The following is a 15,851-nucleotide window of genomic DNA, read 5'->3' as shown; positions in this document are numbered from 1 at the left end:
TGCGAGAACGTGATAGACATATTTTTTAATGCCAATTATACCATGCGTAGGAAAAGGATAGGTGATAGACGTGAGTGACGATGCGTCGCGGTCAATAATTTGTCTTGTGGAAATATTGTGTATTCTTTTGAGGTAAAAGTTTATAAACTTTCGTAAGCATAACACTAAAAATAACATTATTTTCATCAATTAAGGCAAACTAGCACTAATCAAAACTTTCATTAAACGTTAAAGATTTATATCGCATTTATTGTTGTCTCTTTTTTCACCTCGTTATCCTGCTATGATAGACAGAGACATCAATATTTATGAAGCTTAATTAAAAGTTCTTCATATTATTATTTTAAAATAAACATAGCCATATGCCAATGCTCCAAGAAGATAGCGATGCAAAAAATTTAGCTTTAATTTCAAGGTATTGTAAAGTAAGTATTGTAAATTATTTTTGTTACACCAATTAACAGTAAACTAACTGGATGGCGGCGCGGCAGTGGGAAGGATATAAATTACTTATGTGGTACTTTATACTCCTATTTTATCTATAATAAGTTCTTATTTTTAATTAAAATAACATTATTATTATTACACACGCAGTATCTCGTAGTTTGTGAATGTACAAAAACAACATTGTTAAAAATTAAATATATTTCATGATCAAATACACTAAAAAATCACTTGCTGATTTTTAGAAAAAATAACGTCAGTGAGTTGCATTTTTTGAAAAAAATTGTTGTTCATAGCTTTCTGTTTAGTAAAGATGTATAAAGTAACAATGCATTAAAATTACATAGAATTGGGAAAAAAACGGCAGGCTTTTCTCGCTACAGTTTTAACAAATCTAATTTTTAGTTTCGGTATATTGCTTTTTTTACATAAGAATTATGGCGGGTTTTTGTAGCTACATATACTTTCATATTCTCATTTTATATTGCTTTTTTTACATATACATATATGAATTCATCTATGTTTCTTAATTTTTTAAATCTGATTGCCCCGTAGCATGGCTATGCAAGATAGCCGCGTCGCGCTCAATAAAATCGGATAAGCGCGCGCTATTGGCTGTTTCAATCAGATCTAATTTAGGTAGCCAATAGCGCGTGTTTATTTCAATTTTATCGCGCGTGTCGCGACTATCATGCGTAGCCATACTACGACAGCTTTATTGTCTTTATTGCTCAATAAATAAAAAGTAGACAATGCATGTATGTATCCGAACGTGATTTTTTGGCTGCTGTCATAAAGTCGTATCCAAATATAGTGTATGATCTATGGTCGTATCTTTTTAATTTGTGGCTGTCATGTCAGCTGCTTGGTAATAACAAATTGTTTTGTTAAATTTCGGCAGGTAAAAACCGTGTAATTTTACAGTGGGTGTGTTAAAACAAGCACAATGTCAGTATTAACAAGCTCCTCATGGGAAGGTACGTTTAATTTTCGCCAATTAGCTATAATTACACCGGTTAGCGATGTAGTCTCAAGTGACGTGTTGCATTTATGAACTTGCATTATGATAAAAGCCACTAGGGCGTGGAAAACTAAGATTGCGTTACTATTTCATACGTATTTACAGTTTAATTCCATATATGGAAATAATTTCGTGTACCCATATTGTTATGGAATCACAAAAGAGAAACATCAACGACATGTTGCCCTTGTCTAATGCTTATTGATGACGAGAAAGGCGCGTTAGTTGTCATAGTATTGCTTTAAATACGAAATACACAATACAAATACTTTTTTCTAAAAGAAAGAAAATAACATGAGCTCTCAAATTATATTTTTGTAATGTCATTAAAATATATATATAACCGTCATTGTGAATAAAAACCGCCGAAGTATTTTAATAACTGGCAATCTATCTCACCACCGCTCCACATGTCTTTCAACCCTGACATTGGCAAAATCGTTGCGCAAAACGACGGAGCCATAGACACAAAACTTGAAGTTGATATAGGTCTTTTATAACTTTTATAAATTAAGGGCTAGCTAACGAAGGAGTCTCCATGATATTAACGGGGGATCAGGTTCTGACCAATCAGAAAAAACTATGTTCTTGAAAATGAAGAGCTATTATAGTCATCACCAAATAAGAGGCCAAATTTAACACTTGTCATGTGATGCGAATAGGGATGTGGACGAATCATATCGGAAAATTCCTCTTATTTTCGTAAAATTGTCCCACATTCCGATGAATAGTATAAAAAAAAAATTATTTTGATTTTGTAATATTCATGGTTTATTACGAGAATTTAGTGTAAATAAGTATGTTCGTCAATAAAACAACTACATAAGTCAATATTTTTTCCGAGAAATTGAAGTGACTCGGTGAAATTCAGCGATTAATTGCTTACAACACTATTATATATTATATAATTTAAGAAAAAATGACGTAACTGTTTTCAGAACATTTCGGAGTGACTCAAAATACATTTTATTTCGGAATTCGTGCAAAAACTGTACTTCAAATATGTGTTATATTATATAATGTTTCAATAAAATTTATGCATTATTTTTTAACTCAATTGAAAAAATCAAAAAAATGCTAATAATTGTTTGTTTATTGTTTCGTTGATCCCATTCAAAGTTACATATATCACCTTATTTAGCTGTCAAATTTGGCCTCTTATTTGGTGACGAATATAGCGGGTCAACAAGCAATGGAGCGTCGCATGCTTGGCGTGAGAAAAATTCATAAAGTCAGGAATGACAGAATGGCAGTATAATAACAACCAAACCAAGCTAAGTAACATGCTTTCAAAAGTAGATCAAGCAAAATGGAGATGGAATTGGGCATCTGTTATGTAGGCCGGAAAAATGGAGCAAAATAGTCATAGTCATGGGTGTCACCATCAAAGATGGGAAAATGAAAATGTTTATGCACTAAGTCTGATTTGTATTATTTCCGAATTTGAGGAATGACAGTCTGAAATACCATAAGTGTCCGAAGTGTAATTTTATCTTTAAAGATTTCCCACCCGTCAAAAAAAAAAAAAAAAAAGGTGTACGAGTGATATTCGTATTTTCTCAGATTCCAAAAAGACTTGGTGCACAAACAATATCTTACATTTGTGTGAGTTTTCTTACATTTGTATAGTCGCAAATTTGGAACAAATATGAATTGGATGCAGTGCGCTAACATGCTGAGCTGACAACAGGTCCTTGGTGCTCGGTGAAGAATAGTCTTGATAGAGCTCACTGGAAAGATGTGGAGGAGGCCTAGACCCAAAATCGTAATATTGCTTAATAAATAAAGCTTTGGGAAATGAAACTATTTTTCTGGATTTAAATCGCGTACATTTGTTTTTTCAAACAAACCTTTTTTTGGTTTGTTGATAAAGCTTTTTTGACCCACTTGAAAGAGATTTCAAGTTATTAATTGTGGTGACTGCCTTAATCATTGACTACAGTAACTGGATATAAAAAAGTGTCCATGATGTTTAAAACCCTCAGCTATGAGTTACTGAAACATAGCTAGGAATAAAACCTTTCGTTTTTGGGGGCAAACACATTAATTTGCAAAGTACAAATAAGCACAGAGGGTAAAGACGATTGCGTATTTTAACATTTGAAAAAAGAAAAAGATAATTCATTGTAGTCAGCTACTACCAATTACCGGTAAAGAGCCCAAAACATTGATTTGATTGACATAACATATATGATATATTTGTTTTAGATCTAAAAAGTAGTTACATTTTCAACAAAAATGCAAACCACACAAAAACTCAATTGTTAATTCACCTTCGCCCCTACAATGGGACTGTACTTTACGGTACAGGCAGTCTAAATTAACCATAATGTTGATTATATTTGGATAGAAACTGTACAATGAGAAATAGTATCAAAAATAACAAAGCTATGGCTTAGTTTATCTGTTCCATTTAGTATATGTATAGTTGCAAATAGGTCAACAGTCGTGCTGTTGTTTATTGGCATGAAGTAAGACTAATGTGACAATATATTTAAAGAAATCTTTATACGGCCCTGAAGATTCATATAATATGGCATATACATTAAATATTTGCGAAAGCCACTCCTTTTCCTTGTCACTAAGATAACCTATCTGATTATGCTTAAGACTATTATTATAATATTATTATTATTAGGGTGGCTTCATTTGGGGCATATGTAGCCCCTCATCACTGCGACCATCAGTTGATCTATTGTGATCACCACTAATTACAGTTCGGAGCCAAGGCCGACAGCATTGAAGAACTGAAGGACTATCCTGGCTCCGACAGATTTAATATCCTCTGGTTGTGGCTTGTGCCTTCCCAGTATGGAGCCTCGTACGCCCATCAGGAGGCAACATTGGGTGAGAAGATGAGCAGAAGTTTCATCCGCCTCATGGCAGACTCTACACTCTCTATTCTCTCTCTGCCCAATATTTGACATGTGCTTTGTGTTCAAGCCACAATGTCCTGTTAAGACTCTAGTGAGCACTCGGATGGCATTCCTGTCTAATGACAGAGCTTCTCTACAGTGTTTAGCACTGTAGGCAGTTATCAGGGCTTTTGAATGCTCAAGACCCTTACTCTGTAGCCACACTTCTCGGGATACGTGTGTGCTCTCGTTCAGCAGAGTGAGCTTTGCAAGGCTGTATGCTATCCCTATAAAGGGTTCGAGTCCAATAAAGGTTTCCCTAGCACCAGCCTTTGCCAGTTCGTCTGCTGGCTCATTTCCCCGTGACGTCAGAGTGACTTGGAACCCAGCGCAGGACCTCTTTATTCCTTTCCCTGAGAACATTCAGTATAGTCACACAGTTCTGTACAATCCTCGATGTTTGGGTGACAGAGGTTAGTGCATGTAGAGCGGCTTGACTATCTGAGTTTATGTAAGTATACTTGTTAACGTAGCCTCTCTTCAGGTTCAAATCCGCACAAGCAATTATGACGTACATTTCGGCCTGAAAGCTAGAGGAGTGTCGTCTCAAATTCAGATTACAGTTGAGCCTGGGTCCACGCCGTGTATACCTTTACGTTACTTTATACGTTGGGTCCCATCTCAGACCCATCGGTATACCAAAGAAGGTTACCGTCCTTCCAGGTAAGACTGTTGGTTTTCCAGTCTTCCCTAGTTGGAAATTCTACCTGGTAGAGTTTTTTAAAGTTTTGCTTGGGAAGCATGACATCAGAAGTCATTCCCAGAACAGAATGTTTCAGAATTGAGTCCTGAGTTAATCTCAATGTCTGGGTAAGCCATCTGGACCTCAACATGGTGGTGGGCCTGTACATGCTGGTACCGACCTTGACCGGGGAGTCAGATTCAACAATGCATTTAGGGCCGCCCCCGGAGTAGTGGACATGGCTCCCGTTACTAGCAAGCACGCGATGCGCTGTAGACTGCTCAAAGTGGCAATAGTGGTTGTTTGGCTGACTTTAGCACTCCAAACAGCAGAGGCATATGTTACTATAGGCCTCACTATTGCCTTGTATAACCAGAGTCATCTTTGGTTTTAGACCCCAACGCTGTCCCGCCATACGACTACAGATATCTAAGGCCATCTTGGCCTTGTTAACCGTGTTAGCTACATGGCAGTTTCACCTTAGGGTTTGATCTAAGGTTATCCCAAGATATTTAACTTTTGCGGAAAAACTCACAATCCTGCCACCAAGGATCGGTTCCACTAGTTTATCTAGTTTCCGCTTCCTAGTGAAGGGGACTATGGATGTCTTTTCCGCGTTTATAGATAATTCGTTATCTTGACACCACGCGGAATTGGTGTCAAGAGCTCCTTGCATAAGTGATGATATGGTGCTTTGGCAGTGCCCTCAAATTGTCTGCCTCGAATTGCCTGTTAGTCTTAGGCATTTAGCGGGGATTAAAGCCCCGGTAAATGCCTAAGACTAACAGGTGCCAATAAATAATAATAAAAAAACCTGTTAAAGGTTTTTTTACATTATATTAATATTGTCTATTTATCTTAATAGTACAATAACAAAATTAAATTAAATTAAATGAACGAAATGAAATGAAACTTTTTTTATTTATTTAATTATTTTATTTCAGACAATAGGTACAGTTACACGTCCATGTGGTGTTAGTAGGTACTTACAACTATGTTAGTCGAAAGCAAAGTGTTCATTTTTGATTTGGGCTGGATTGGGCTGTCCATCTTCTCTGCTACCACCTTATGAAGACTGTTGGTGCTGCCTCACACTCAGGCCAACAGGGATGCCACTCTCTTGCAAATGATTGCCTGAAAACTATCAATTCTAGCTTCTGCGAAAATCCCTGAGGCACTACAGTGTCAAGGCAGCCCCAGCATTCCCCTGAGGGCATTGTTGAAATGTACATACAATGCACCATAGGATTATTAGTGTAATTGCTCCAAATGTTGCACATGTATAGGATCTGGCAATGTTTTGAAAAGGGTATATAATCAATATAATAATATTTGTGAAAATTTTAATTTTCAGATCTAAGAAAACAAGCACGTCTCCTAGAGAACGACATAGACGTGAAACTAGTTGGGTTCAGCAAACTTGGCGTGAGTTCCACAGCTGGCTTGAGCGCAGAGAGTGTACCACTCATCAACAGCGATGACATGTTTGATACAATGTCTATGGAGCTGCAACAACTGCTCAATAAGGTATTGAAGGCCTATATCAATTTATATACTGAGCCAAGAAAGTCCTGCAATTGCAATCCCCGTAAATCGATTGCTGGTCACAATGATGAAGGATTGCACAAATCCAGAATAAGCTACTCTAATATTATTTAAAAAATATTAATGCTGAAAATTGATGAATAAGATATTGTAGATCACAAGCCCCAAACAAAAGAAGTAAAGTCACTGGTTTCTAAGAAATTAGTGTAGTTCTGCAATGGTCTTAACTCAAAACTGTAATGATGCTGGGACAGAAAACCCAATAAACCTTAAATAATTTCTTTATTATTATAAAGCCATGAAACTGAAAGATTTTAGTAAGATTTCTGACACCCCACATAATTAACTCTGAGACGGTTATTATTTTCATATCTATTGGGAATCACGTGACAAGTCAATAAAGCAAATAATTATATTGGTCATCTTTTTCGATTTAGTAAACCATGCTATTCCATTTGAATCTCTATGTAGCCTCTTCCTTCCGTCATGCGGTTGCTTTGACCCTTTACATAACAAACTGAAGGAAAAAGGTAACACTAAACGTTGCCTTAAAAGGTTTTATCACTTTTCAAAGTAGTAAAAATTGTCATAACAAGGAATTGTACCTTCAAAAAGGCATAGGAATTAATCTTCACACTAAATAATGTATTATGTAAATAATTTTTTAATTTCAGCTGTCGGCAATTAATGATAAAATGGCAGAACTGGCACCAGGGGGAGCTGCAACGATGCACACTATAAAGAGGCACAGAGAAATACTAATGGTAGGTTCTAAAATATATTAGAGATTAATGTACAAAATTCTGTGCAATACAAGGGTCACCTGTATAAAAACTGTGTAAAAAGGATCAGACCATAAAATCAAAAGGAAAATAAGATTCCTTTCTCCACATTGCACTCATTTCCCTTTCCATAGGCATGCTAGACTCAAGAATAAATTCTATGTAGAACTTTATGAGTTAAGATTCTAATTCGGCAGCAATTCTGAACTAAACTAGGTGTGTAGTACGTCGTATGAATGGACCCCCTACTATATTGTTAATGCGAATGGGCTATATTGTAACCATTATGTTAATGCGAATGGGCTATATTGTAACCCTTGTTTGTACATTTCTTATCAGGACTACCAACAAGAATTCTCAAAGACATCTGCGCGCGTAAACGCGCGCCGGGAGCGCGAGGAACTGCTGCGGGGGGGCAGCCCTCCCCCCTCTGCCTCCGCCGGCCTCAGCCGCCGCGACCAATACGCCAAAGAAGCTAACCATTTGCATAGGTCTATAGTCTACTTCATTTAACCATTTCACTCCGAAATTGACACAAACTTACTTTATAGCGTGTCCGCCATTTACGGAATACCGGAAATATCCAATCAGTCTACAGTCTTGCGGACTTGGGGACGCAACAAACTTGTTTGGTTGAGCGCTGTCCACTCTCGCGTCCTGCAGACTATGGGACGTCCGAGCTTATGTGGATCAAACTACAGCTCGGCCTGCTTAGGTAGATTCTGGGAGCGAGAACGGTGCTAGGCAAATTACATGCACATAGGACTTGTCGACTTATGTGTTGGGGCGACAGGTGCAGCGGCAGAGTTCTTCAGATCTTTGCGGTTTAAAACTTTGAGTGGCTTTGCAATTGCTATGGACAGGCGTGTTGCTTAACACCAGGCGCTCACGACTTGTTCGTCCTGTCCCGTAGTATCATAAAAAATCTAAAAAGAAACCAATGATAAGAGGTATAATAGTTTAAACTATATTTGGCAGGAAAGCGACTACTCAAAGCCCATAGTAGAAGAAATGTACAGTTCTGTCAAATTGTAAAGATTCAACACAAAAATTTAATTGCGCTCATTGACTTACAATTATATGGACGTCGGGTCCACGCTAAAAAGTGTCCGAACTTATAGGGCGTTAAAATCGTATACAGAGCGTCATTCACGCTTTAGTCTTCGTTTGTTCGACTGACAGCGAAGCAAGCAAAATTAGACAGTACTGCGATGACATTACAGTTTAAATTCAACGTTTTAGCTTTTTCATATTCCTTTACATGTCACTACGTTTAAATAGGTTGACTTGGGACATTTTTTTCGTGGTTTTTGTATTAGACCCGTCGTCCATTTATTTGTAAGTCAATGATTGCGCTAGACAAATCTCCATACTCAATGTTGCCAACAGACACCACTTTTTTAAATTGTTCTTCCACAGTTCACACATAATGGTGGATGAACAGATCAACATTGCAATGGAAGCGCGGGAGCACCTCACCACGCAGCGGCAAACGTTCAAGCGTATGCAGACGCGATTCAATGATATCACCAACAGGTAAAGCTAACAGCTGTTTCAAACCATTATACAGGAAAGGTATACAAACCAGTTTGGTTAAAATTCTAAAGCAATCACTCAATAAATGCACTAAGTAACACTTTCATGTATATATATTGAAGATTGCGACTTGATATCACATTTTTGTATTTTAAAAATGGTGTCCAAAAATGAGGTTATTTTTCAAATGTACAAGTGTGGATACTCTATATAAAATATAGTGAATAATGTCAGTACAGAGTACTATAAAAACCGACCTCAAAAGTTCGTGGAATGACAGATATTTGCGTAGTTTTATTGTAATTGGTTACCGGAAAATACGCAAAACCAGAAACCATTTTCTTCAAATTTAAAGAGGACCACCGTTGAGCTGTTTTCCAACCAAAAAGAGTCATCAAGATCAGTTCACAAATTATCCGTAGTTATCGCGTAACATACATACAAAACAAAATACGTCTCTTAGTTTTTGAAGTCGGTTAATAAATATTAAAAGACATACTTGTACAAAACATCTTCCAAATAGTCACCATATATTGCAAAAGCGAAATAAGAGCTCGTTTGGTTGGACGGCTCAATGCTTACCATGGAGACCACAATACACATCAATGACAACTTTGATAAGATTTATTTTACTTTACTATATTTTACGTGACGTTATATCAGAAATAGTAATACAATGATAATATTCTTTTGCTTCAGGTTCCCAATGTTAAACAGTTTGATCTACCGGATAAACGCTCGTAAACGACGCGATTCCTTGATAGTTGGTCTCGTTGTTGCAGTGTGCACCTTCCTACTACTGTTGTATGCATTCCACTGAAGTGATAAGTGTCCAGTGTTAGTGTGACTGTCAGATAGTGATTTGTGTGATGGACATTGGGTTGTACTTAAACAGGTCGTGTTATAGGCAGTGGTGCATCGAATATATTAAAAGAGAAAGCAGGGCACAGACAGTATATGTTTCCAACTAAGCAGAGAGATGTGAAAATAACAATCCTGTTGGTGATTTACCCATGTCTTCTTTTGCTCTATTTGAGTGGAAAATATATTCTGTTGTCCTTATATCTAAAATAACCAGTACAAATAGAGTCCAAGGAAGGATTTGCAAAAAAAATTTCTCTTAAGTAAGCGAGAATAGACACCAAACTATGTGTGAGAAAAAAAATATTTTTCTTTGCAGTGACTATCATAGTTACAATCTTTAATTACTGGCCCATTGTGTTTGGATTATTATTATATTGTTTTGTCTCACATACCCATGTAAGTAACAGATGCAGAACCGGATTTGTTTGCATTTCCGAACATGATTTAGGTCAAATTTATTTCAGTTTAATAATTTATTTAGCTATGTAAACCGAAGTTTATAACTTATAATTGTTATTAAAAATGAGTGCTAGGGTTAAAATTCTCTTAAAATATGATTTTTTTGTTCTCTCTGGCTGATCAGATCAGACACAGAGAGTTGATTCAGAACCTTACGATAACCCTGTAGTCGACCAATTCGATTTGATTCTTTTAATTTTCAGTCTTATTCGAAACCGAACCGAAATGACTTCACACCCGTACGATTACTCGAACTTCTCGACCGTTATTCAGAACAGTTATCGAATAAAAGTTACTGAATGTCCGATTGTTTACAAAGCAAGAATGTAATATGGAAATATCTTTTTCTTTTAAATAAACTGGATTTTGTTCAATTTTATTAATTTATTTTAATGCAAGACTAATGCAATCCTATATTTCAGGCCTTTAAAGTCTTAAAAATGCATATAAAAGGATTTTAATATTTCTTTTAATCTATTTCACCGACTAACTCCGTAAACGCTGTTGGGTAACGATATCGTATCCGAATCCGAATTGAATGTTTAACTCGGAATGCTCTGAATAACTCTGAAAGCGCCCTTCGATTCGAGAATGATATCCAATCGAATGATTCAGTTAAAATGTCGAAAAGTTCTGAATCGGGGTCAGGACCTGAATTTGGAAGGTCCGTCCCTGTGCTTGTACAACTTATACTGCCCTTCCCGCATAACTAAGAGGTTAGTAGGAAGGGTCACTATAATCAAAACTTGAATAGAAAGATATGGAAATGTTCTCGCTAGCTCTTGTTATTGTGACCCGTTGCTTATAAATAGAGTTTTAATGGTGGCATGAACTGAATTTGGGGATGAATACTGAAGAAATTGATATTGAAGGGACTGAATTTGAATTAGGAATTATACTTGTGGTCCATTTAGAACTCTACATGATCAACACACACTATAAATTGACGTGTATGTTTCATAGGTATAACAAATTACGTTTGATATCGTCATAGCTCATTTGCAAAGCATAATATAACTTTGGGAAGAACAAGAGAGACACTGAATGTATCTTTTGAGTGTCAAGATACCCAAACAATTTTGTCACTTCACCTGCTATACAAATATTTGGTTCCGCACGCGTATGTATTTTGTTTTATTTGTGATGCTTATCATGATAACCTGGCAAATGCTACCCTCGTCCTGATACTATGAAAATCTAACAAGCTGATATGCATCCGGAATCGATACACGTGCGAATCAATTTAGAGCGCGATTGTAGAAAGACTCGCATAGGTTTCCTTGCAATTTTAATATCAATGTCCGAGCTCTATGTTGTACATTATATGTTATATGATTGTCTACACTTACAACAAAGCTATATAATGGGAATTACTAATGAAGGAGTAATTTTAATACGTCCTTTTTCCCCACACAGAATTATTTTCATGTTAAAAGTTTTGTATTGATTCAATAAATGGTCCAAACTGAACATATTTTTATTGCATTTTTAACTGTATGTACAATACAATACCGTACATTGTGTCTATGAGAGGACTTGTTATTGTAATTTATATTAGTTCTATATAAGATCATTGGCAGCGCACTAATTTTACACCTATCAAATGTATCATTATTAGTTATAAATCAAAAGTAATAAACTGCTTACAGCCAATTATTATGAATACAGATGCACTGCAGTTTAAACATTTGAAAAACCGCGCGTGCATGTAATAATTGTATTTTAGACTGTCAAATTAACACAATTAGATAGTGTAAATATAATTACGACGGTCTAATTATATTTAGTCTGTCTAATTAAGAGTGACCTCTGTGCATGTCATGCTCCCTCATTATTTAAAAGTTTTTTAAAAGTAACAGTGTTACTAATTATTGTTGGGCGGCATTTTAGGGCTTCTGTGACCCCAAAAGTGACCAGTAATTTGTTTGCGATCACAACTAATTACATCTTGGAGCCAAGAGACGTGATTGGAGAACTATAAGATTACTGACCTCAAAATTAAAACATAAGAAACGAAAATTAACAAAATTGACCTTTTAAATAGTGGCATTTTTGACTTCAACAGTTCCCATTAATATATGACATTAGTTCGTAAAAATACATTGTCAGTCATTTACATAAGTATAAAACAATATAATATGTATTTTAACGTAGATAGAGTAATATATAATGTTTTCTATCTTCCCATAGGCCTAACTAAAATGTAATGTAGGAAACTGTAAATAATGAATCATCTAAATAAAAGATGTTTATTTTAAAAAATCTTTTATTTAACAACTCAACATTGTATTTTTAAGTTATTATTGGTACCATGGTCCAATGCATAACAGTTCCAATTCCACGTAACCTCAGGACAGGCATTTGGAATATGCTAAAGGGGTGGACCAAAAAATATCTTCATAAATACACTAAATAATAAGAACTAATAAATACATAATATATAAAGTATGTGTATGTAGATAAGGCCACATCTGCAAAACGACAACTTGTATAAGTTTTTAATACTACGAAAAGTGAAAAGTGTAATCTTATTATTTCATTAATTATTTCAACTATTTCATGACAACGTTTTTTACTCTTCATACAAAATTAAAATTGCTGCCCCCTGACCCCAAGTGTTTGTCGCTTCATAAAATACGAAATGTCACATTAATAAGGTGCATGTTTTTGTATTACAGACCTTGATTGAATATAGTTTCTGTATTAGTGTGATTTGATATGTGGTTTCGTAGTAAAAATTTAAGTAATGTGCCAAAAATAAAATGAGTCATACCGATTTACTTTCTTTCGTTACGCTTAATTTCCACTATCACTTAATTTCCGAACTCATCCGTTAGACGTTATTTCGTTATTTAAACTTTCACGATTTTTACACATCATTTGATTTTTAATTCGGGACTTAATGACGAATAAAAATTAAAAATCAAATAACCATTCGTTAGATTTTTGCGTGGGCACCCTAGAATCGTCGTCATTGGCTGTTCGTTCGGCGTCCTCGGCTATATTTTTCATGATAATCAGTCCAAACGTGATGGTCAATATTTTCGTGACGTTAATAGTAAAGAACTTTTTCATGATAAGGTGAGTCTTGATTTATTTATCCCTTCGTAATACACGTAAATCAAAAGTTTAATAGGCGTATTACATTTGTAATATCAGGTTATAACAAACCATTGGCATTTAAAAACTCTGTTATGATCATGTTTGTACTAGTATTTCGTAAGATTTTTGTGCATTTCGTTACATAACGGGATAAAGTTGAATGTACACAGTTATTACCCGACTTCGACAATGCAAAAAAGAATGAGTTTGTCAGTAGGCAGATATGCCAATACTATATTTTGCCAATGTATAATAAGCTTAATGTTAAATTTGTTGTAGTATTTCGTAACGTGCTTTTCGTTACGTACAATTTCATATCAAGTGTGTGTCAGTTCCATGACAGTTGCAGTACCGCTCAGAGCTTTAAATCGCAAAGATCTAAGGGGCACTGCCACTGCGCCCATCACTTTGAATCAAGCGGACAAGTCCGGCACGCACTATGTTCACATTACTTCTTAGCGGCAGAAATAGGTCCAAGCGATTTCTATTCATTGTCGATCTAATTCTGACTTCAAAATCTTGATTGCTTTTGAGATTAACTACAAATTATAATAAAATAGATTTACTAAGTGCTAAGTGACATTTCTTCGATAACACAGCAACCAAATAACTTTTACCACTCTAAAGGCCCATTTAGATGGGGAGAGTTTCTCGCACGCTTCGAGACGAAAACTCGTAGGCGATTCTCGTAAGCAATAATCGCCATAAGATTATCGTATCATAATGTTTACATTCAGGCAAGAACTAAAATCTCGCCTACGATTATGTCATACGAGACTCGTAAGCAACTTAATCGCCTCCTCGACTGTTTACACGGAGAAATATGTAGTAAGGAGATTCTTGCTTACGAGTTTTCGACTTGTCTAAACACGATCTCGTATGACATTTTTTCAAGTTCATACGATTATCGTACAAATCGGGTCGAACCGTTTTGAGTGCGAGAATTGCCATTCGAGTTCAGTGATTACTGCGGTATTGACTATGGATATATCGAAATGACGCAAAAATCATTCAAATTTGGAACTGCTGATAATATTAAGTTCATTGCACTGTATAGAAATATAATTTTGATTTATCATTTTTTTTTAAATTATATAACTACTGACACAAACAAAACTGACAATTATGATAAATTTATAGGGCGAGTGAGTGCGTGTGTGAGTGCGTGAGTGACTGAGTGAGTGAGTGAGTGAGTGCGTGCGTGCGTGCGTGCGCGCGGGCGTGCGTGCGTGCGTGCGTGAGTGGTGAGTGAGTGAGTGAGTGATGAGTGAGTGAGTGAGGGGTGAGTGAGTCAGTGAGTGGTAAGTGAGTGAGTGTGTGAGTGGTTAGTGAGTGAGTGAGTTGTGAGTGAGTGGGTGAGTGAGTGAATGAGTGAGTGAGTGAGTGAGTGAGTGCGTGAGTGAGTGAGTGGTGAGTGAGTGAGTGAGTGAGTGAGTGAGTGAGTGGTGAGTTAGTGAGTGAGTGAGTAGGGAGTGAGTGGGGAGTTAGTGAGGAGTGTTTATTGAAAAGTACATTTACTTGAAAAGTCGTGTCGGCCATCTTGGATTTAGAAATAAATGCTATGTTCGTAATGAGCACCCCCAAATACCTCAAAAACGATACCCAACTTGCCATTATTTGAAAAGTGCGGGCACGACTTTTCATCCTGGATTTAGAAAGGAGTGCCATATTCGTTACGAGAGCACCCTAAATACTATATTGCCCACGCTATATTCGACCACAGAGGCACTCACTCACTCACCGTTATTTGAAATTTTTTTTTCGCTCTTGTTCCATTAATTCTTGTCTTAGAAAAGCAGTGATAATCAAAACACCCTCGCGCGCTGCACTCGTGGTAGAAACGGCTGGCATAGAAACTCGAAATACGATTTTTGCTTTCGAGTTCTGTTTACACGGAGACGTTCAATATTGAAAGGCGAGGAGATTATCGCTCACGTGGACGGTCGATAATCGCAAATGTTTAGACGAGGAAAGTTTTTTTATATTCTTTCGATAATCGTATCTTCGAGACGAGAAACTCTCTCCATCTAAATGGGCCTTAATACTGAACTTCGACACACGCGACTCCGACAACATGTTACATCGACATGATATTACTCAAACATTACGTTACTCCGACAATACGTTACTTCGACATTATTTTACTCAGACACTACGCTTCTCCGACATCATGTTACATCGACATGATTTTACTCAGACACTACGCTACATCGACAACACAGACGAGGTGTTTATTAAAAGAAATCTTTATACTCTGATAAGAAAAATAATCATTATCAAACCAAACCCATCTAGGAAATGGTTTCTTATTATATATATCGATCAATATAACAAAAAAAAAAACAAAATCATCGTCAACACCTCGTCTGTGTCCCTAGAAAAACTCAAAAAAAAGTTCGTATCATTTTTATGACTTTGACGCATTGACCTATTTCAAGTGATAAATAAAAGCACTTTTGACGTATCATCACATGTGGCTTTATTATACCAAAGGTACGATA

At 36.2% G+C, this 15,851-nt stretch overlaps 1 protein-coding gene across 1 annotated transcript; it reads left to right on the top strand.

Moving 5' to 3' along the window:
* Nucleotides 1-1,351: 1,351 nt before the first annotated feature.
* Nucleotides 1,352-10,864, top strand: LOC113240095 (Golgi SNAP receptor complex member 1). Its single transcript, XM_026477313.1, has 6 exons — nucleotides 1,352-1,421; nucleotides 6,417-6,589; nucleotides 7,282-7,371; nucleotides 7,729-7,880; nucleotides 8,809-8,925; nucleotides 9,625-10,864. Exons 1-6 carry the CDS (start codon nucleotides 1,391-1,393, stop codon nucleotides 9,743-9,745), a joined length of 684 nt encoding a protein of 227 aa, XP_026333098.1. The 5' UTR covers nucleotides 1,352-1,390; the 3' UTR covers nucleotides 9,746-10,864.
* The last annotated feature ends 4,987 nt before the right edge of the window (nucleotides 10,865-15,851 follow it).

This window comes from Hyposmocoma kahamanoa, unplaced genomic scaffold (assembly GCF_003589595.1).
Source record: "Hyposmocoma kahamanoa isolate Upper Pololo Valley unplaced genomic scaffold, ASM358959v1 120, whole genome shotgun sequence".
Taxonomy (NCBI): Eukaryota; Metazoa; Arthropoda; class Insecta; order Lepidoptera; family Cosmopterigidae; genus Hyposmocoma; species Hyposmocoma kahamanoa.
This window is presented reverse-complemented; position numbering and strand designations above follow the sequence as displayed.